This window comes from Heteronotia binoei, chromosome 5 (assembly GCF_032191835.1).
Source record: "Heteronotia binoei isolate CCM8104 ecotype False Entrance Well chromosome 5, APGP_CSIRO_Hbin_v1, whole genome shotgun sequence".
In the NCBI taxonomy this organism is placed as follows: Eukaryota; Metazoa; Chordata; class Lepidosauria; order Squamata; family Gekkonidae; genus Heteronotia; species Heteronotia binoei.
In genome coordinates, this window is record NC_083227.1 from 21,030,438 (window position 1) to 21,053,670 (window position 23,233).

At 44.3% G+C, this 23,233-nt stretch overlaps 1 protein-coding gene across 1 annotated transcript; it reads right to left on the reverse strand.

Annotated features, from left to right (window-relative positions):
• Positions 1-1,403: 1,403 nt before the first annotated feature.
• LOC132572176 (uncharacterized) lies at positions 1,404-17,853 on the reverse strand. Its single transcript, XM_060238980.1, has 8 exons — positions 17,617-17,853; positions 13,852-14,300; positions 11,387-11,501; positions 9,367-9,950; positions 8,427-8,502; positions 6,100-6,683; positions 5,162-5,237; positions 1,404-2,749 (listed from the first exon to the last, which is right to left on the reverse strand). The coding sequence occupies exons 2-8, from the start codon at positions 14,284-14,286 to the stop codon at positions 2,607-2,609; spliced, it is 2,013 nt and encodes a 670-aa protein (XP_060094963.1). The 5' UTR covers positions 14,287-14,300; positions 17,617-17,853; the 3' UTR covers positions 1,404-2,606.
• Positions 17,854-23,233: the final 5,380 nt, after the last annotated feature.

The following is a 23,233-nucleotide window of genomic DNA, read 5'->3' on the forward strand; positions in this document are numbered from 1 at the left end:
GAAGTATGCTTAGAGAGCACGTGAAAGCTTATGTTCTGACTAAAACTAAGTTGGTCTTAAAGGTTCAACTTGACTCCTATTTTGTTCTGATGCAGAGTATATGTTGTCATAACACTACTTTCCTTTCCCTTTTCCCCTTCTCCACTTTGTATTTCCCTACCTTGTCTTCTTAAAAATTCCAATAAAATATATATAACCGGAAAATGAATACCTCTGTATCTATCACAAGAAGCCACCACTGACTGAATGGGATTTGAGGGCAGCGCTGCTTTTGTGGGTGAATAAATGACAGCATAGAATGAAAGACACAGGTAAAACAAAGAAGCAGATGTAGTCTAAATGAATTTTCTCCCCCATCTGATGGTGATAATCCAACCATCTTGAAACAAAGGAAATTTTGATATTGCACAATGGGGGGAGTTTTCTTTTCTGTGCTTGTATTGCTATATAAATGTTTTATTTTCAAAGTTCAATATGAGTTAGAAGAAAATGGATTGATACTTCACTCTGAACCTTAGAGTCTCAGAGCAGCCTACAATCTCCTTCCTCCTCCACAACGGATACCCTGTGAGAACTCTCACAGAAGCTGCCCTTTCAAGGACAGCTCTGCAAGAGCTATGGCTGACTCAAAGCCATTCCAGCAGCTGCAAGCGGAAGAGTGGGGAATCGTACCCGGTTCTCCCAGATAAGAGTCCGTGCACTTAACCACTGCACCAGATTGGCTTTTGACTAATACTTTTGACTAATCTCAAGTGCCTGTTTCATTAAAGACCATAGTCAGCCATAAGATTAAGAGGATATTTACAAGTTTTCAAGGTCTATTGATCCAAATTTCAAAATAGAGAATCACTACAGTATAACAGAAGAATACTGCCTTCAATGTTTTCTTACAGCATTGAAAAAGATTCCACTGACATTGAAAAAGATTCCACTGACAATACACTGAGTTGTTTTGGGAACAGAAGACGTCTCATTTTGAAACAGGAAGAACACTGGTTACCTGTTCTCAACTTATCAAGTTGATGGGCTTTGTAGTCTAATAATGCATGGTTAATTGTTTAGACCGCTCAAGGTTGACTCAGCCTTCCATTCTTCCAAGGTCAGTAAAATGAGTACCCAGATTGCTGGGGGCGGGGGGGGGGGGGCGGAAGTATAGATGACCGGGGAAGGAAATGGCAAACCACCCTGTAAAAAAGTCTGCCATGAAAACGTGATGCGATGTCACCCCAGAGTCAGAAACGACTGGTGCTTGCACAGGGGACTACCTTACCTTATCTTTTGTATACAAGTGAAGGGGACTACCTTTACCTTATCATTTGTATACATTTTTTGGATGATTGCATCCAGCTAATAGTCTGTATTGCTTTCCTTGTATATATTGAACAGTGTAACCACACACATTGTTTATACAAATTTAACGTTTTTATTATTGGAAAAAGTCTAACATGTATAAGAATTGACTTTAAAGACAATTGCTGCAAAAGGAAAAATCAATAGCAACCCCCCCCCACAAAAAAACAACCCCTCAAATTTTATAATATTTATTTCATTTTTTAAAAACCCAGTATCCCCCTGCGTCTTTCCCACTGTGTTTCATACGAAACAGCATATAGTGTGACAACCGAGAACCAAAAAACGCAATGAAGACTCAAGGTCTATATAGCAAATACATTAATACGGTAACAACCCTCTTAAAAAGATCTGACAGTGCATGATCATTTATGAAAAAAGACATAGTTAAAAGACTGAACCTAGTTCAGTAAGGAAATTCAGATTCACGGGCCAATATTCTGAAAGCTCCACCCCAACCAGGACACCAAGAATCTTTCTTGCACGGTTCTCTCCAATGAAGAGTAAAACATGACCCAGTTCTTTTGTGGGTCCCACTACTTAGCTTTTGCATTGCAGGGAGATCCAGGCTTGCAAAAACCAGGTGCAAGGAACAAACTGAGAGGCACAATTGAAGAATCCTTCCCACTAAAAATTAACAACTCATTAGTCCCAAAAGAAATCTGAAAGCCACAACTGGGCAATCTTACTCAACTGGTACAGAGCGGATTCCCATACACAAGATCACTCAAGGCCACCCCCTTTATTTGCCTTCTTTTCATATGTTTCTTAAGGCTGGATCTTACATTTATCTTGTATGTTGTATGTTATTGTTTGTGTCTTGAAAACGAGGAACTATGACAAAAATATTTCCCACATTCTGGGCATTGGTATTTCTTCTCTTCTGTGTGTGATTGTTTGTGTTTTACAAAGCTGTTATGTTCTAAAAAGGAGGAATGACCAATAAAAATTTTCCCACACTCTAAACATTCATACAGCTTCCCACTTGTGTGGATTTATGAGCTAAAAGGTTGGATTGGGTCCTAAAACTTTTCCCACACTGAGCATTTATGTGGTTTTTCTTTTGAGTGGGATTGTTTGCGTTTTTTAAGGTGATAACTGCTGCTGTAACTTTCTCCACATTCTGGGCATTTATGTCTTATCTTCTGGGTGGATTTGTTTATGAGCTGTAAGTTTAGAACTGGTCTTAAGATGAATGTCTGTCAGCTATGAAAGAATCAATTATTGTGGGATCAAGCTGGGCACAGATTTCAAGACTACTGAATTCCAGGTGCTTCTTCCATCTCAGCTGCTTCAAAAGTCATCATTTCTCCATGTGGAGATGCCTGAGTTTGGCTGCTTTGCTCAGGTCTTCTCAAACAAAGATTGTCCTCCTCACGGTTGCTTACTGGACCAACACCTGTTTAGGGCAATAAACAAAAATTGTGATATGAAGCATCATAAATACATAAGAACAGACCTGCCGGATCAGGCCAGTGGTCCATCCAATCCAGCAACCTGCCTCCCACAGTAGCCAGCTTGTTGCCCTGGAGGAAGAACAGATTTCCAATAGGCACTAGCTCAATCTCAATCACTAGCTTGAGCTACTGCCTATTGGAAATTTGATTAAGTGGTCTTAGTTGACGTCAAAAAGAAAAATTGAGCAGATTGGCTCTTCGAGGAAGCATTGTATGCGAAACGTGATCCAAGTTGACGGGCATGTAAGGAAACATCACCTTTGGAGCCAGAATTTATAAGGAATTTGGATACTGCACAGGATTAAACAAGGACTGGACATTCTCTGGACATTGATATACTGTGGATTCTTTCCTTTTGTGAAACCTTTTGATATAGTGTGTATTTGGCATTATTTGAAATTAATATAGACTTTAAGAATTATTTTGTATATATTTGTATGGTGGATTTTGTACACAGTAGTTGTTTTCTCCTACTCCTCAACAGCAACCCTCCCAAAAAAACTAGTGTAGGTCAGTGATTAGATTTTCACACTAGGATTGGGGATAACCAAGCTCAAAACATCACTGTTGTGGAGTCATCTGCATGACCTTGGGCTTGTGACACATTCTCAGGCTAATTTATCTCACAGATTTGTAATGAGGATGAAATGGAGAAAAGGGAATTGATGCAAGCTGCTTTGGTTCCCCCACCCCCAATGTGGAAAAGAGTGGGTATAAATGGGGGGGAAAGTAACTATTGGGAAGAACCGAGCTAGAGTGCATCTGGTGAGATTTTTTTCTGTTTGGAGTGTAAAGTTTAGATAAAGCACAGAACGAAATGAGACCACAGTATTCCAGGACTGCTCGTTAGCTGCTATTTAGAACCAAGATGGATTTGTAATATCTGGTACAATTTCAGCATTGGAACTGAAGGTATCCTCCATAGATAAGTGATTGTTTCACATTTTGAAAGACCTACCTGTTGGATTTGCATTTGTGGATTACCTGAGCTGGATTTGTTCCGTATGTTGTTGAAAAGAATTTTGACTGCGAATTACTGCATAATATTTTGATGCAGTATTTGATTATTGCAATATTTTTGATTTAAAAAAAATCTTTATTGTTGTGGAAACCTTGTTTACATGGAGGCTTGTGCCTGATTGGTTTGCTACTTTCTGTGTTTCTCACTTTTTTTGCCGTGCCCCCAGATGGGGCCTGGAGAGCTGCTTTTCCAACTGAACTCAAATTGGCAGGGATCCCTTTGAGAAAATGGCTGCACTGAAGAGTGGACTCTATGCAGGGCTTCCCCCCCCCCCGCCCTATTTTTTTGTAGAAAAAGCCCAGCAGTAACTCATTTCCATATTAGGCCACACACCCTGACACCAAGCCAGCTGGAACTACGTTCCTGTGACAACCCTGCTGCGAGAACACCAACCCAACTCTTCTCATGTGGGCTATCCCAGGGGTCCTCAACCCCCAAGCTGTGGACTGGTACCAGGCCGTGGCCTGTTAGCAACCAGGCTGCAGAGTGAGGCAGAGACCTTCGCCTACTCCTTATTTAAGGACTCCATGGGGGAGGCAGGGGGAGGTGTGGGCTTGGGGGCAGCCTGGGGCAGCAAAAACCCCAGCACCCCCACCAGTCCGTGGAAAAATGGTATTCCACAAAACCAGTCCCTGGTGCCAAAAAGGTTGGGGACCACTGGGCTATTGGATAGATCCATTTTGATTTCTAGGGAGAGATGACATCATTCACCTTCCCTTTAGATTCCCATCATCAAGGATTTGGCTGTTTTGTACCCCAGAATGACAAATTGCAAAAATCCCCCTTTATGGGAATTTAAAAAACTTTTGGGACTTTAAAAATGAGTTCACCTTACGGTCCATCCTTCAAAACTACTATTTGCTGTAGCAGAATGGATCTCTAGCCTGGTGATCTGTTGTAATTCCAGGAGATCTCCAAGCCTTATCAGGAGGTTGACAATGCTGCTGGGAGAATACCAACCCAACTCTTGTCAGGTGGGCTATCAGACACATCAGGTTTGATTTCTAGAAGGACATGAGATTATCTGTCTTCCCTTAAGATTCCCAACACTCAAGGATTCGACTGTTTTGCACCCCAGAATGACAAACTGTAAAGATCCTCCTTTATCCCCAGGGATAATAGTCCCCTGTGCAAGCACCAAGTTGTTACCCACCCATGGGGTGATGTCATATAACAACGTTTTCTTGGCATTTAAAGCGAGGTTTGCCATTGCCCTCCCCAGTCATCTACACTTTCCCCCCAGCAAGCTGGGTTACTCATTTTATCAACCTTGGAAGGATGGAAGGCTGAGTCAATGTACTGAAATCCAACAATTGCAAAACACAAATCTCACCTTTCAATCCAGCCTTCCCATCCCCCTCTGCCTTGACCTCCATCTTCAGCAATCTTTCTTCCAACAACTCTGGCACCTAAAAGAGATATATTTTCTCAGAATATTTTGCAGGGCTGAAAGAAGCAACAGACATTGTCTTTCCAGTCTTGAAGATAGCCGCTGTCTGTCTGTCTGTCTACCAACATACCTACCTATCTAGCCAGTTTGGTGCAGTGGTTAAGCGTGCAGACTCTTATCAGGAAGAACCGGGTTTCATTCCCCACTTCTCCACTTGCAGCTGCTGGAATGGTCTTGGGTTGGCCATAGCTATCGCAAAGGTTGTCCTTGAAAGGGCAGCTGCTGTAAAAGTTCACTCAGCCCCACCTACCTCACAAGGTGTCTGTTGTAGGTGGGGGGGAGGTAAAGGAGATTGTGACTGCTCTAAGATTCAGAGTATAGGGCAGGATATAAATACAATTTCTTCTTCCTTCTTCTTCCTCCTCCTCCTCTTCCTCTTCCCCCACCTCCACCTTCCACAGCCCTAACAAATGGTGCCATGGCAGTCACAAATAAAGGGCACAAGACTAATTCCAGAGGGGTTGAAGTATAACCCAGCACCACTTAAAGACAGCACAGTATAGTGGTTAGACTGTCAGACTAGCTTCGTGGAAATCCAGGATCTAATCTCAGCTCTGCCACAGAAGTTCTCAAGATGGTTTTGTGCTAGTCATGCATGCTGTCAGCAATAAGTCCCCTTGAACGGCTGTTCATGAGGATAAAAATGGATAAGGAGAAAATGATGTTTGAGGGTGATCTGGATCCCCATTCAGCAGAAAAGCAGGGCATAAATATCAAAACCGTCAAACAGACATGATGCCCAATTTTCTATACTCTGGAGGCCATAATGATTATCTCATCTTACCTCTGAACTGCTGTTATGCAATTAAAAAACCCCTTACCTTAGGCTGAGACTGCTCAACAGAGATGGGAAAATGCTCTGCAATGTCTTTCGTCCCAGATGAGGCAAATCTTTGGGCTCCAGGAGCTTCTCCACTGACACCTGCCATGCTTTCAGTCGCTGATTGTCCTCCAGGCTGAAAACCTTCAAAACAATCCTGCGCCACTTGTGAGTTATCCTGCTTTGTTTGGGGAGATGTTACTGTAGTGAGAGATTCCTGAAATGAGAGATTCCTGCAATTTCTCCGGGATGGCTGCAGATCCTCATTCGTTCTTCTTATTTTTCGTGGAGATGGACTCTTCTGCAGATTGCCTGGATATCCAACCTCAGTCTGAAGAGTCTCTCTCCCAATTTCCAGCGACCTCCTCTGTGGCATCTGCTGATGTTCTCCTGAGTCATGCTTCTTCAACTTGGCATGAGTCTCTCTTCCACCTTCCAGTGACCTCCTCTGTGGCTGCTGAGGTTCTGCTGAGTCATGCATCTCCAAACTGCTTTGAGGAGTCTCTCTCCTACCTTCCAGCGACCTCCTCGGTGGCGTCTGCTCAGGTTCTGCTGAGTCACTGTTCTCTAACTCTATTCTTTGGTCTGCAAAGGAATATCAACATTAGTAGATGCCAAATCATTTATGCTAGGGAACAGTAACCCACCAGAAAACATCTGGTAGACTCCTGGCTATGAAACCAGAAAGACTGGGGGAGGCAATTTTTATATCTCAAACAGTTCAATGGATTGCTGGATCGAAATAACACTTGAGAGGCTTTTAATATGAAAGCAAAGATATATTTATTACTACAAGGGAATGGGAAACTGGGAGAGAAAATAGCAAAGCACTAAGAAACTACATCTTGCTAAGGAGAAAACATGGCTAAGAGTGAGGGGACTGAGTGTCGCTTGTATGTAAATAATCCTGACAGTTTTCTAGCACATGCTGGGGAAGTGAAACTGATCTGCCAAGCTAGATCATCTAAATGACAGGAGGTGGCTGGGTGCCAGGTTGCATCAGCCCAGAACACAGTCAGCATGACTCAGCAGGAAGCTGATTGGTTACTTGATGTATAAATGTACAAAGACACTTTGCTATGTGTGGGTTATGGAAGTTGGAGAGCAGCGGAGCATTCTGTCGGATTGGAGAGTGAGAAGTGTAAATAAACTGTATATAGTGGTTTTAACACGTGTACAACCTTCATTCTTTGCGTCACTAAAGATCACCCTCTTAAGCTCGGGCGCATCAACACTGAGAGGAGACTTCTGCTTTCTTCTTGACCTTTTGCTGACTAGACAAAGGAGTCACCTGACTAACTGGTGAAACAAACAAACAAGCTTTCCCTTGTTATCTCTTGATTGGCAGAGAGCCCGGATCTTCTTCCTATGTCATGCAGACAATAGGGAATCAGGTACAGTATTAACCCTATAATGACTGGAACTTTAGAACATTGCAAAGGACATGCAGAGCAGATGCATAATTTCAACAGGGGAGACCCACATTGTCTATTTCTATATCTGTCTATTGCTATCATTCTATCTATAGCTGTCTACCTATCATCTATGGAATTATCAACCTCAGCTGTAAAAAACTAAGATTATATCCCAAAAACTTTAATCAAACTATAAATATTAAATGTGCATCAGATGCTTCAACTTTTGGGACTTTAAAAAAAAATATTGGTACCTTTCCCTAGCACAAAAAACACTTTAAAAAGTGTTGGGACCTATCCCTAGCACAAAAAAACACTTTAAAAAATAGAAATGCACTTCTACATGTGGGGAAGTCACACATTTAGAAGCATCTTTCCTCTCATCCTGTAGACGTATAAATGAGTTCACCTTACGGTCCATCCTTCAAAACTACTATTTGCTGTAGCAGAATGGATCTCTAGCCTGGTGATCTGTTGTAATTCCAGGAGATCTCCAAGCCTTATCCGGAGGTTGACAATGCTGCTGGGAGAACACCAACCCAACTCTTGTCAGGTGGGCTATCAGACACATCAGATTTGATTTCTAGAAGGACATGAGATTATCTGTCTTCCCTTAAGATTCCCAAAACTCAAGGATTCGACTGTTTTGCACCCCAGAATGACAAACTGTAAAGATCCTCCTTTATCCCCAGGGATAATAGTCCCCTGTGCAAGCACCAAGTTGTTACCCACCCACAGGGTGATGTCATATCACAACGTTTTCTTGGCATTTTACAACGTGGTTTGCCATTGCCCTCCCCAGTCATCTACACTTTCCCCCCAGAAAGCTGGGTTACTCATTTTATCAACCTTGGAAGGATGGAAGGCTGAGTCAATGTACTGAAATCCAACAATTGCAAAACACAAATCTCACCTTTCAATCCAGCCTTCCCATCCCCCTCTGCCTTGACCTCCATCTTCAGCAATCTTTCTTCCAACAACTCTGGCACCTAAAAGAGATATAGTTTCACAGAATATTTTGCAGGGCTGAAAAAAAGCAACAGACATTGTCTTCCCAAACATGAAGATGGCCGCTATCTGTCTGTCTGTCTACCAACCAACCTACCTATCTAGCCAGTTTGGTGCAGTGGTTAAGCGTGCGGACTCTTATCAGGAAGAACCAGGTTTCATTCCCCACTTCTCCACTTGCAGCTGCTGGAATGGTCTTGGGTTGGCCATAGCTATCACAAAGGTTGTCCTTGAAAGGGCAGCCGCTGTAAAAGTTCGCTCAGCCCCACCTACCTCACAGGGTGTCTGTTGTAGTGGGGGGAGGTGAAGGAAATTGTGACTACTCTAAGATTCAGAGTATAGGGCAGGATATAAATCCAATTTCTTCTTCCTTCTTCCTCCTCCTCTTCCTTCTCTTCCTCTTCCCCCACCTCCACTTTCGACAGCCCTAACAAATGGTGCCATGGCAGTCACAAATAAAGGGCACAAGCCTAATTCCAGAGGGGTTGAAGTATAACCCAGCACCACTTAAAGACAGCACAGTATAATGGTTAGACTGTCAGACTAGCTTCGTGGAAATCCAGGATCTAATCTCAGCTCTGCCACAGAAGTTCTCAAGATGGTTTTGTGCTAGTCATGCATGCTGTCAGCAATAAGTCCCCTTGAACGGCTGTTCATGAGGATAAAAATGGATAAGGAGAAAATTATGTTTGAGGGGGATCTGGATCCCCATTCAGCAGAAAAGCAGGGCATAAATATCAAAACCGTCAAACAGACATGTTGCCCAATTTTCTATGCTCTGGAGGCCATAATGATTATCTCATCTTACCTCTGAACTGCTGTTATGCAATTAAAAAACCCCTTACCTTAGGCTGAGACTGCTCAACAGAGATGGGGAAATGCTCTGCAATGTCTTTCGTCCCAGATGAGGCAAATCTTTGGGCTCCAGGAGCTTCTCCACTGACACCTGCCATGCTTTCAGTCGCTGATTGTCCTCCAGGCTGAAAACCTTCAAAACAATCCTGCGCCACTTGTGAGTTATCCTGCTTTGCTTGGGGAGATGTTACTGTAGTGAGAGATTCCTGAAATGAGAGATTCCTGCAATTTCTCCGGGATGGCTGCAGATCCTCATTCGTTCTTCTTATTTTTCGTGGAGATGGACTCTTCTGCAGATTGCCTGGATATCCAACCTCAGTCTGAAGAGTCTCTCTCCCAATTTCCAGCGACCTCCTCTGTGGCATCTGCTGATGTTCTGCTGAGTCATGCTTCTTCAACTTGGCATGAGTCTCTCTTCCACCTTCCAGTGACCTCCTCTGTGGCTGCTGAGGTTCTGCTGAGTCATGCATCTCCAAACTGCTTTGAGGAGTCTCTCTCCTACCTTCCAGCGACCTCCTCGGTGGCGTCTGCTCAGGTTCTGCTGAGTCACTGTTCTCTAACTCTATTCTTTGGTCTGCAAAGGAATATCAACATTAGTAAATGCCAAATAATTTATGCTAGGGAACAGTAACCCACCAGAAAACATCTGGTAGACTTCTGGCTATGAAACCAGAAAGACTGGGGGAGGCAATTTCTATATCTCAAACAGTTCAATGGATTGCTGGATCGAAATAACACTTGAGAGGCTTTTAATATGAAAGCAAAGATATATTTATTACTACAAGGGAATGGGAAACTGGGAGAGAAAATAGCAAAGCACTAAGAAACTACATCTTGCTAAGGAGAAAACATGGCTAAGAGTGAGGGGACTGAGAGGAGACTTCCGCTTTCTTCTTGACCTTTTGCTGACTAGACAAAGGAGTCACCTGAGTAACTGGTGAAACAAACAAGCTTTCCCTTGTTATCTCTTGATTGGCAGAGAGCCCGGATCTTCTTCCTATGTCATGCAGACAATAGGGAATCAGGTACAGTATTAACCCTATAATGACTGGAACTTTAGAACATTGCAAAGGACATGCAGAGCAGATACATAATTTCAACAGGGGAGACCCACATTGTCTATTTCTATATCTGTCTATTGCTATCATTCTATCTATAGCTATCTGTCTACCTATCATCTATGAAATTATCAACCTCAGCTGTAAAAATCTAAAATTATATCCCAAAAACTTTAATCAAACTATAAATATTAAATGTGCATCAAATGCTTCAACTTTTGGGACTTAAAAAAAAATATTGGTACCTTTACCTAGCACAAAAAACACTTTAAAAAATAGAAATGCACTTCTACATGTGGGGAAGTCACACATTTAGAAGCAACTTTCCTCTCATCCTGTAGACGTATAAATGAGTTCACCTTACGGTCCATCCTTCAAAACTACTATTTGCTGTAGCAGAATTGATCTCTAGCCTGGTGATCTGTTGTAATTCCAGGAGATCTCCAAGCCTTATCAGGAGGTTGACAATGCTGCTGAGAGAACACCAACCCAACTCTTGTCAGGTGGGCTATCAGACACATCAGATTTGATTTCTAGAAGGACATGAGATTATCTGTCTTCCCTTAAGATTCCCAACACTCAAGGATTCCACTGTTTTGCACCCCAGAATGACAAACTGTAAAGATCCTCCTTTATCCCAAAGTAGTACATATCAGTTTGGTGTAGTGGTTAAGTGTGTGGACTCTTATCTGAGAGAACCAGGTTTGATTCCCCACTCCTCCACTTGCACCTGCTGGAATGACCTTGGGTCAGCCATAGCTCTCGTAGGAATTGTCCTTGAAAGGGCAACTACTGAGAGAGCCTTCTCAGCCCCACCCACCTCACAGGGTGTCTGTTGTGGGGGGAGAAGATATAGGAGATTGTAAACTGCTCTGAGTCTCAGAGAGAAGGAAGGGTATAAATCTACAGTCTTCTTCTTCTTCATTCCATAATTGCAGGACATGAACCTTACCATGGCAGCTGGCCTCTCCATCTCCCTTTGGCTCTATTTCCATCTCCAAGGGATCTAATGGACTCAGATCTGGGAAGAGAGAACCAAGCGACATCCCTTCCAACATCTCTTGCACCTAAAGAGAGACATGTTTTCTTAGAATATTTTGCAGGGCTGCAAAGGGCAACAGGATTTTGGGAGTGGAGTCAGGAGATTTTGGGAGTGGAGCCAGGAGACATTGGGGTGGAGCAAGGGTGTGACAAGCATAATTCTGGAGTTCTGGCCATCACATTTAAAGGGACCGCACACTTTTTAAAATGCCTTCCTTCTAGGGTTGCCAAGTCAAATTAAAGAAAAATCTGGGGACTTTGGGGGTGGAGCCAGGAGACATTGGGGGTGGAGCCAGGAACAAGGATGTGACAAGCATAATTGAACTCCAAGGGAGTTCTGGCCATCACATTTAAAGGAACCATACACCTTTTTAAATGCCTTTCTTCCATAGGAAATAATTAAGGATAGGGGCACCATCTTTTGGGGCTCATAGAATTGGACCTTCTGGTCCAATCGTTTTGAAACTTGGAGGGTATTTTGGGGAGAGGCACTAGATGCTATACTAAAATTTTGGTGCCCCTACCTCAAAAAACAGCCCCCCCAGAGCCCCCAATACCCACGGATCAATTCCCTATTATTCCCTATGGGAATTGTTCTCCATAGGGAATAATAGAGTGCCTAGTAGACATTTCCCTCCCCCCCCACGCTTTCTAAAGGGGGGGGAGGGCCTCCATACCAGGGAATCCCCCCTCCCTGCCCCCTTCCTCTCTCACACACACAAATACTTACTGGGTCTTCTTCCCTCTGCCTGCTGTGAAAACGAAAGCAAAGAAAGGGAGGGGCCATTCTCCGAAGCCCTTCCTGTTTCCTCCTTCCTGTCCAGCCTTAAAGGGGCAGACATTTTGCAAACTGCTCAGGACAGACATTTTACAAACTGCTACACCAACATGAACCCTACGGGTATGTTCTCCCCCCCTCCACCCCCCCCCCCCGCTTCCTGATTTCTGGAGACCGGGGGATGAAGCTGTGAACCCAGAAGTCTCCCGCCAAAGCGGGGGGGGGGGGTTGGGAAGCCTACTTCCTTCCAGAGGAACTAATAAAGGATAGGGGCACCTTCTTTTGGGACTCATAGAACTGGACCCCCTGGTCCAATCTTTTTGAATTTTTTTTTTGGGGGGGGGGGTTGGAGAGAGGCACTGGATGGTATACTGAAAATTTGGTGCCTCTACCTCAAAAAACAGCCCTCCAGAGCCCCAGATAATCGTGGATCAATTCTCCTTTATTTCCTATGGGAATAAGTCTCCATACAGAATGATAGAGTTCCCAGCAGACATTTCCCTTCCCTTCCCCTCCCCTGCTTTCTGATGACTCTGAAGCGGGGGAAGGGCCTCCAAACCGAGGGATCCCCTGCCCCCACCTGGGGATTGGCAACCCTATAACAGATAGTTTCCTCAGTCATGAAGATGGCTGCTTTATAGCTATTTATCATTACACCACTTTCCACAGCCTAATCCTTCCAAACAGCCCCACAGCAGTCATAAATGTAAGGCACAAGACTAACTCCAGAGTAGTGGAAGTATAACCCAGCACCACACGTAGACAGCACAGTACAGTGATTAGACAGTTGGAATAGCTTCTCAGAGATCCAGCAGCCAATCTCAGCTCCACCACAGAAATTCACAAGATTGTGGGCCAGTAGTCACACAAGCTGTCAGCATAACACACCTTGCAAGGCTCTTCATGACGATACAAGAAAAAAAAATGGTTTAAGCAGCTCTGGATCCCCATTCAACAGAAAAGCAGGGCATAAATATCAAAATATATCAATCAAATATATCAGAAAATGATGCCCACTTTTCTATGCTCTAGAGCAGGAGTGTCAAACATGCGGCCCAGGGGCCAAATCAGGCCCCCAAAGGGCTCCTATCAGGCCCCTGAGCAACTGGCTGTCATCTGCTTCCTTCTCCATCTCTCTTGCTTCCTTCTGCTTCACAGCTTGCTTTGCCAGCTTGCCCAATCGCACAGCAGAGCTATTGAGCCAAGCCTCTCATCCTTCTAATGGCTGAGGCGCCTTCCCCTCCTGGTCCCCTGGGGAAGGAAGGAAAAAACCAAAGCTTCCTTTGCCCAGTTCCCTGGATCGCACAGGAGAGATTCAAAGAAAGCACCATTAAGACCAACAAGGCCTTATTTTAGCATATTTTATTTTTTAAAAAAAATCTTTGTATTTGTGTCCTTTATAAAGTTTATATCTCTGCTACCTGGTAATACATTTTATGATTCATGTGGCCCGGCTTGAGAAGCCCTTATTCATGTCAGATCTGGCCCTCAGAGCAAATGAATGTAACACCCTTGCTCTAGAGGCCATATTTATCATCTCATCCCAACCCTGTGCTGCTAACTGGTATTCAATTAAAAAAAAAATTAAAAACCCTGACCTCAGACAGCTCAACCAAGATGGGGAAACGCTCTACAGTGCCTTCTGTCCCAGATGTAGTGGAACTTCTTTGCGCCTCAGGACATTCTCCACTGACACCTGGCATGCTTTCGGCTGCCCATTGTCCTCCAGGCAGTTGGTCGGAATCATCTGCAGCTCCGGAGGAGATCTGAAGCCTCCCAAAGGAATCCCATAGTAAGTCCGTCTGCTCTTCTGAGTTACCCTGCTGTGGTGGAGGAAAGTCCACTGTACTCAGATGTTCCTGCAATGAGAGCTCCCGGGATGATTGCGCTGCCTCATTTGGTCTTGTAGTTTCTTCTGGAGATGGACTCATCTGCAGATTGCCCTGAGAGCCAACTTGGGTGTGATGAGTTTCTCTTCCACCTTCCAGTGACCTCCGCCATGGCTCAGGTTCTGATGAGTCATGCTTCTCCATTTTTCTTCTTAGGGCTGCAAATGAAAATCAGAATTGATAAATGCCAAATCATGTATGCTAAAAAAAAAAAAAAGTAAAGGTAGTCCCCCTGTGCAAGCACCAGTCGTTTCTGACTCTGGGATGACGTCGCATCATGACGTTTTCACGGCAGACTTTTTACGGGGTGGTTTGCCATCGCCTTCCCCAGTCATCTACACTTTCCCCCCAGCAAGCTGGGTACTCATTTTACCGACCTTGGAAGGATGGAAGGCTGAGTCAACCTTGAGACAACTACCTGAATCCAGCTTCCGCTGGGATCGAACTCAGGTTGTGAGCAGAGAGCTCAAACTGCAGTACTGCAGCTTTACCACTCTGTAATGGGACTCAAGAACAGTAACCCACCAGAAAACACCTTGAGACTTCTGGCTATATAACAAAATAAACCGAAAGAAATAAACCTTATATGTATGGAATTATATATATGGAATTATGCACCTCAGCGATAAAAAACTAAAATTATATCCCCAAAACTTTAGTAAAATTGTAAACATTAAGAATCCTGTGCATCAAATGCTTTAATCTTTGGTTTTATATCTACGTACCTTCCCCTAGCAAAAACTTTTCAAAAGTAAAAGTGAACTTGTTCATCTGGGGATGTTACTTGTTTATGAGCATTTACAACCATTTTTGATTAGATAAAAATATAATTAACATAAAATACATGAAAACAAATAGATCTTTCTACAACCATGAAAAAGCCCATTTGCAGAAAATTCTGAAAACTAAAAAATAAAATCAAATGGGAGTTACAGCCTCCTAAAATAAGAGAAAGAGTACCTTTAGCTTTAACAACTGAATGCTCTCTGGGGCTGTTGCCGGGCATCCACTATATTATATTGCCAGCCTTTAAGCCTTGGTTTCTGTCAGTAAAAGTCAGGAGTAACACCTTTTCCAGTGCTATTTTGGCCTTTTAGGGAGGACTCATCAAGGCCAGGCCTGGCAGCAACCTAGGATTGCCAATCTCCAGGTGGGTAACCATCAAAGAGCTATGTGGATAATGGAGCACGAAAACAGGGATAACCCTCTGCAAAAACCAGCCTCCAAATTATAAATAAATAACAAATTTCATTAATTACATTGATAGCTGAAAAATTACTTCACAAAATTCTCTATATACTAATGAAAGTGCATAAGGAACACCGACCCACACCCAAAGTAACTTAAAAGGCAAGTTAATGTCCAATATTACTCAATAGCTGGCTGTGGCCAAATTCCAAGGATGAAATATATACAGAGATCCACACTCCGGAGAGTATTAGTTCAGTAGAGCAGTCTTCAAAAGAGAGCCTTGCTCCAAAAATTTCTTCTTCTGTACAGCACGGCACAGATAATAGAACGCAACGCGGCAGTACTTTCCAACGTTTCGCTTTTGCTTCTACGAGCTGTACATACAAATAATAGATTTAACCATATAGAATATTAGAAAATATATACATTTATATATATCCCATAGGGTAACCTCCAACCTACCTTCCAAGAAAAACCTATACAACATTCAAATGCTGATGCTTACAATGACTATTAACTGGTATGGTCAATTCTTCTAAATTACTATAGGAGGTACTCATTTATATACCCGCAGGTGTATGCAACCCTTTAGTTCCTTAAAGATACAGCAATGAACAAACAGTGTTATCTCCCTAGATTAACCATTTGACAGCAAAATAGTTCACATAAAATAATTTACAAAAAAGATTTTTTTACAAAAACATGCAAGTTCCCAATCGTTGTTCAGACCTTTAGGTGTCAAAGTCTGTAAGCTGCTTTGCCCCCCCCCCCCCAAGTAGAAAACAGTGGGGCATAGGAAGTATAGCTAAAGACAGGAGACAGGTAAAGTATTGGCTGGTTGGTAGAGAGGTGGGAACTAGAGAATGAAGCGTGGAAAAGTGAATATATGGAGGTTTTCAGGAGAAGGGAAAATGCATGGGGAAGGGGATACAGAGGAAAAATGTGTCCCCTGCCAGCCCTTGCTGGTCCCTTACAATGACAGCACCACACAACTGGGCCATAGTTTTCCTGAGTACAGACTGCCAGGGAAGGAGAAAAAGCTGAAGACACAGGGGAAGCTAAAGCTAGGTTGGAGGTGGGGTAGGAAGGAGGGAGGGAAAGCAGCTGGAAAAGGGGAAAAGCTATGGGAGCTTTAAGTGAAGGGAAAGAGGAAATACTGAAGGGAGAAAATGAGGCACCCCCTTCAGTTCCTGGCACATCCCCACACACGCATGCTAAGAACAAGCCTCTACATCCAGAGGGAATACAGCACTCAGCGGCATCACTTGAAACAAACAGTGCATTTGGTAAATGGAGCTTTAACTTCCCAAAAGCTTGGATTCCCCCAAATCTTGTAGGCCTCTAAGCTGCCACCGGACAGGAGTTTAGCTCTTACACTGCTCACCAACACACAGCTACCCTCTGAAACAACAGGGAGGGAACTGTTGCCTTCATATGAACATATGAAGCTGCCTTATACTGAATCAGACCCTTGGTCCATCAAAGTCAGTATTGTCTTCTCAGACTGGCAGCGGCTCTCCAGGGTCTCAAGCTGAGGTTTTTCACACCTATTTGCCTGGACCCTTTTTTGGAGATGCCAGGGATTGAACCTGGGACCTTCTGTTTTCCAAGCAGATGCTCTACCACTGAGCCACCGTCCCTCCCGTGGTAGCATCTGGCTTGCCACAGGTACTTAATTAGATAGAGCTGTGAACTAGTTAAGGAGGAACCTAAGAAGAGCCTTGCTGGAACACACCAGAGGCCCATCTAGCCCAGCATTCTGTTTAGAGAGTGGTTGACCAACTCCTTCTAGAAAGCCCACAAACAAGAAGATGGCAACAGCATCATCCTGCCCAGGCTCCCCAGTAACTGATTTAAAGAGGCATACTTCTGGTACTGGAGAGAATAGATACCCATCATGATTAGCAGCCATGGATAGCCCCCTCATCCCTGAATTTGCCCACTTCCCTTTTGAAGCCTTCCAAGCTGGTGTCTATGAACACACCCATAAATTAATTGTATGTTGTGTGAGGAAATCTTCCTTTTGTCTTCTGAATTTGCACTCTTCAGCCTCACAGGATGACCCCAATTCCAGTACTGTGGAAGGGGGAGGCCTCCTCAGGCATATTTTATTTCTTATTTCTGTATGTTGCTCTTCATGAGTACTGAACATATGAAAGGACAAGTCTTGTAAACCTCTGTTTCCCCCTCCCTTCTAATCACAGCTCTCCTTATTAGTCCATGTACCTATTTTCTCCACCATTTCCCTTCATCCAAGAATCTCCTTCCTTTTTTTGCACTCACCTACTCCTGGAAACTCTTGGTATTTCACTAAAGAAAAGGCAGCCAAAAAATAAAATTCTTGCCAAGGCCAACTCCCTGAAGGAGAGGAAACAGGTGTGCTGAGAAGGCCACTCCCATTTATGGGCTTCTAGAAATGAGGCCTCCACACAATTAACCCTTCCCAGCATCTCCCAGGAAGATGGCAATAAAGGAACAGTGACCACCTCTGAGCAAAAGAGTTGGGTTACTACCTTCCCCTCACCCAAGAGACTGTCTGCTTTTATCTGCCATATGACAACCAGAAGTTCAGCACATGCAGCATCTTTCTTCACATCTTCTCTCTGATAAGAGAAGCTCTACCTGTTGAATTTCCAGTTGCCATGTCACAGAACATCTAACTGGCCTCCAGTTCTTTAGCATCAGAGCTGAAGTGATAGAGGTGCTGGAGACCCCACCGAAGCCACCTCTGCCCTCCACGTTTGCATCTCTGTGGAATGGGGCTTGCTGATTCAACAGGGAGAGGTTGCTTTCTACATGCTCTGAGAATGTTCTTTCCTAAGTCACACCATCACTCTGGGAACTATGACACTGAAGCAAGTTTGGAGATTCAGCTGTGACCAAGGTTGCCAACTGACTAGAGGATTATCCCAGCCTGACTTGCATGTGAGGAATTTAGGGGAGTGAAGCTTTTTTATGCAATAGCTATCAGTATTCTCATCTGACTCATAGGACGGTCCCTCTGGAATGTTTAATGGCTGATCTTCAAGTATCGAGATGCTCTTAAAGTGAGAGGAGCAGGGGCTGGATGAGAAGTTGGCAGACTGAGCTCTGGCTCTGATTTTCCCATGCAATGATGGTAGGGGGTGTGACGCTCCAGGAGGCTTTTGAAAGCAGTCATTAAGGTCTGACATAATATTTCATATGGATGGAAAATCTATCAACAAGCAAGCAGAGTCGTGTTCTATGGAACTTCTAAAGTTTTCCCAACAAACAAACAAACAGGAACACCAAACTTAAAGAGGGGGAAAATCTGTTGACTTCAGATATCATCACCGTTGGTGTAACCCATGTTTATTGGTGTAATCCATGGAGCAGAAGTCTATGAGTGGCTAGGTGGAATGCTGTGTCGGGCAGTGATGCTCTGTATTCTTGGTGGGAGGGCCTCTGGAGTTCTGGCCCTGCTGTTGGGCCTCCTAATGGCACCTGGGGTTTGGCCACTGTGTGACACAGAGTGTTGGGCCACTGACCTGATCCAACATGGCTCCTCTTATATTTATATGTTCTTTTGCCTTCTAAAGAATTTCATTACAGCATGTTTGATCTTGACAATGGAAAACAGGTCATGTCAGGGAAACATGTGAAGCAGGGTTGCCAAGTCCAATTCAAGAAATACCTGGGGACTGTGGGGGTGGAGCCAGGAGACAATGGGGGTGGGACCAGGAGCAAGGTTGTGACAATTGAACTCCAAAGGGAGTTCTGGCCACCACATTTAAAGGGACCACATACCTTTTAAATGCTTTCCTTCCATAGGAAATAATGAAGGATAGGGGCACCTTCTTTGGAGGCTCATAGAACTGGACCCCTGGCATCCAGTGCCTCTCCTCGAAACACTCCCGAAGTTTCAAAAAGATTGGACCAGGGGGTCCAATTCTATGAGCCCCCAAAGAAGGTACCCCTGTCCATTATTTGCAATGAAGGGAAGGCATTTAAAAGATGGGCAGTCCCTTTAAATATGATGGTCAGAACTCCCTTTGGAGTTCAGTTATGCTTGACACAACCTTGCTCTTGGCTCCACCCCCAATGTCCCCAGATATTTCTTAAATTGGACTTGGCAACCCTAATTGGACTTGGCAACCCTATTTGGAAAGGACATTTCTATCTGAGATGTACTGCCTTATCTGAATAGGCCATACTGAGGCCAAGCAGTCTACATGTGAAATCACTCCTTCTAATAGTAAAGAAGCTGACTTCTCTTGTTTTCACAAAGAAACCAAAATGGGGTCACCCACACAGATAAGTGAGTTGCCCACATTGTTCTATGCTGTGATCCCATCCAAGTTAGATTATGTGGAGCTGCCTTTGAAAACTGTACTGAAGCTTGTACAAAACACAGCAGAAAGGCAAAAATCTGTGTGGGTTACAAGGATCATACCATTCAGGTGCAAAAAGATCTGCACTGGCTGCCCATTTGGTTCCTTTAAGGCTTTAAATGGGCTCATTCCTTTATTTTTTATTTATTTTATTTTATTTTTTTAATTTATATCCCGCCCTTCCCAACAAGTGGCTCAGGGCGGCTCACAGCATAAGATTTCACATAGTAACATTTAAGCATAAAACAGTTAAAATTTAATTAATACATTTAAAATTATAAAATATTTAAATTATAAAACATTTAAAACATTTAAAACATTAGGGACAGCAACCTCTAATATAACTACACCTAGATTTCTTGTACCAGCTAGTCATAGGCCAGCCGGAAGAGGGTTGTCTTACAGGCCCTGCGGGTTGTCTTACAGGCTTTAAATGGCTTGAGCCAGCACTCTTAAAGGCGCACAGCCACACCTGCCAGTTAAGCTCCATTTCTGAGACTCTACTCACTGCTCCTGTGCCTTCAGAGGTAGGAAGGGTGGTAACCAGAGACAAGGCTTTTTCACCTCACCTGTGGAATACTCTATCCTACAAGAGAAGCGATTTGATCATGCCGATCCACAGTGCCAGCCCTAGGGCACATGGCGCCCCAGGCAAGCTCCCTGCCCACTGCCCCAGCACCACCCTGCCACGCTTGATTGTGCGCCCCCCCCCCCGATAAGAGGAGCACGCCGTGATGAGACTGGGCCCTACCAGCTTTGAGGCGGCTGGCATCTGAGCGTATTTTTGAAGAAAACGCTGAAGGACGCTTCTCCCCCCTCCTTTCCGGAACCGGAATTGAGGGGGGAGTGAAGCCTCTTCCAGCTCTTTCTTCAAAAAGCATTTAGATGCCGGTTGCCTCAAAGCCGGCAACTCCAATATGGTTTTGAAACTGGTTTTATTGGAGGGCATGTACAGCTTCTTAACAAACTCAAAATACACTCTGGTATTTGGGCAAAAACTGTGGTAAAAATGATTACTATAGATTTTTGCCCAAATACCAGACTATCCCCATGTTGCTGACTCGCCAGTGTTGTGATGACATCCCTTTCAGTGTCTGCCAGAAGTGAACTTGCTGCGTTACCAGCGATGCCAGCCTAGGCCTCTCTTTGCTACTGGTAAGCCTCCCGCCCGCTGCCAGTTGCCAGGGGATACCTGGCAGTTCTAGAGAGGGAGCATGTGTAGCTGCTTCCTCCACACAGTCATGGCTTGCAACCTGCACTCTATCTCCTCCCCTGCACGATGAGTGAAGATATGAGAGGAAGAGTCGTCTGTACCAGGGTACTTTCACAAAAGCAGTCAAACTTTTTTCAGGTCCAGGAACCTCCCTGCTGAAATGGACAGAGTTTCAACTACCCATTCTCCTCTAGGCCATTGGGTGACTTCAGCTGCCTCTTATCATGGAAGACTGACCATCTTCAGCACCCCCACCACTAAGGCTCCATCCACTGAATGTTTCTCAGCCCCAGATGAAGGGAAGTGCATTCAGTTATCTTTGTCCTGGGACTTTGAGTATTGCTGTTGTTAAAAACTGGGTTCGATACATGAAGAGACTCTTTGCATGGTGAACACAGCTCTTTATTGTGATAACAGCATAATAGGCATGAACTGAACTGTAATGTGAGCAAGAGACCCCTAATTTCAGTTATATACAGACATCGTAATCACCCATTTGGTTGCCAGGGTGCCTGGAGATTCAACTCACACACAACTGCTGTGAAACGTGGGTTTTATCTACCATTTTATAAGATACTTATGTGAATACTAACAGCCCCAGTGTTAGAACAGCACTCTATATCTCTGGAAGAGTGCTAGCCAGAAGTACAGAAGGGTTTCCAGCCGCTCCCTGCATGCACCATCTCGACCGTTGCAGTGGAAGAAGTCGCGTCGCCAGGAACTGTCTGGGCAAGCAGTTTCCAGCCTTGACCATGAAAGCCATGTTGGTAGGCTAACATCAACAGCGACCATCTTCCTGCAGTGCCAGACTCCATGACAGAGAAGTGGGAGGCTCACGTACTCAACAGCTGTTACATCTACATAAGGCCATCAAGCTTAGTTTAGGCGTGGATCCTGCCAGACTGCCCAAGTCTTTGTCAAACGGAACTTCAGACAAAGGACTGTGCTAGCCAGAAGAGCAGAAGAGGAAGACCAGTTTCCTCCAGAGCCAGAAGTTCTTTGTATAGATTGGGTGTCACCAGGGGTGCGGTCACACATCGCATTAAAAGCGTGTGTAGCGCTCAAATATGAACAGCTGAATATTGATTCGATGCAGGGCCATTCAGACGAGCAACCAAGAATGTGACTCATTCTGTTGTTGAGCGTTCAGACATCCAATACTATCACGCTCTTTTCTTGGAGCATGCATAATCAGGTGATGATTTCTGGGAGGGGGGGGGGTCCATTGAACATGTGCCCAACTGTTTGGAGGTGGGAAATCAAATGTTACTTCGGGGGGGGGGAAGTTTCCAGAAATCCTCCACATTGAAAAAAAAAGAGATTTTTTTCCTGTTCTAAATAGTGGGATAATGTCCCCCGCCCCTCCGATCCTGTGTTGATTGGAGAAGCAGAAGCGTCACCTCAGATTCCCGGATGATCTGGCAATGCGCATGTCTGCTGGGGCTTTTTTTTAAAAAAAAAACGGTGGGAGGCAGTATCGCACGTGAGCTGTCCAAACAACAAAAAGCCGATCTTGTGCCGCTGTTTTGAAAAAGGGCCGGACTTTCTGTGCTGTCAAATTAATGTGCCATTCAGACGTAGCAAGCCTGGATGACCCCGGATGACGCTCGTGTGACTGCACCCCTTAGGTACCAATTTGGCCCTCTATTGCCACCTTTAGATAAGTTTGAATAGCTTGTCTAATCCCCTCCACCCATGCTTCCACCCATGCCTTGCCCAAACTGCCACTTTGGAGCCTCCCCCTGAGAAAGAAAGAAAGAAAGAAAGAAAGAAAGAAAGAAAGAAAGAAAGAAAGAAAGAAAGAAAGAAAGAAAGAAAGAAAGAAAGAAAGAAAGAAAGAAAGAGTAGATTAGCCCCTGTACCTATTTTTCTCCCCCTTTTTGCAGGAATCCCACTTCTCCCCCCCCCCCAATCCTGGGGAAACGCCCCCATCAATCAATAAGAAGAGCAAAGACAAACTTCCTCCAAAACAGGAACCAGGAGAGCTTGAGAGGCCAATCCAATTTATGGGCTTCTAGAAATGAGGGCTTGGAACTTTTAACCCTTTCCAGTCTCTCCCAAGGGAAGGGCAAAAGAAAAATAATGGCCAGCTCTCCCTCACCCCAACTATATTCCAAAAAACAGATGGAAATTCAGTACATCCAGCTTTTCCATTCAGTGCATCTCTCCGGTTGAATTTCCACCTGCCATGATGCACAGCACAGAGACTGGCAAAGCAGGCAAGAAATTGGTCTGCAACTCTCTGGCCACAGAGCTGAACTGCTAAATAGAGATGCTGAAGCCCCCACTGGAGTCAGCTCTGCCCCACACCTCTATGGTGTGGAGACTGGTGATT

Coding starts and splice junctions, on each gene's coding strand:
- LOC132572176 (XM_060238980.1), bottom strand. CDS start 14,286: ATGGAGAAGCATGACTCATCAGAACCTGAGCCATGGCGGAGGTCACTG. Junction 6,684..8,426: donor TGGGAAGGCTGGATTGAAAG/GTGAGATTTGTG, acceptor ATTCCTTTGCAG/ACCAAAGAATAGAGTTAGAG. Junction 2,750..5,161: donor TGGGAAGGCTGGATTGAAAG/GTGAGATTTGTG, acceptor TGCCCTAAACAG/GTGTTGGTCCAGTAAGCAAC.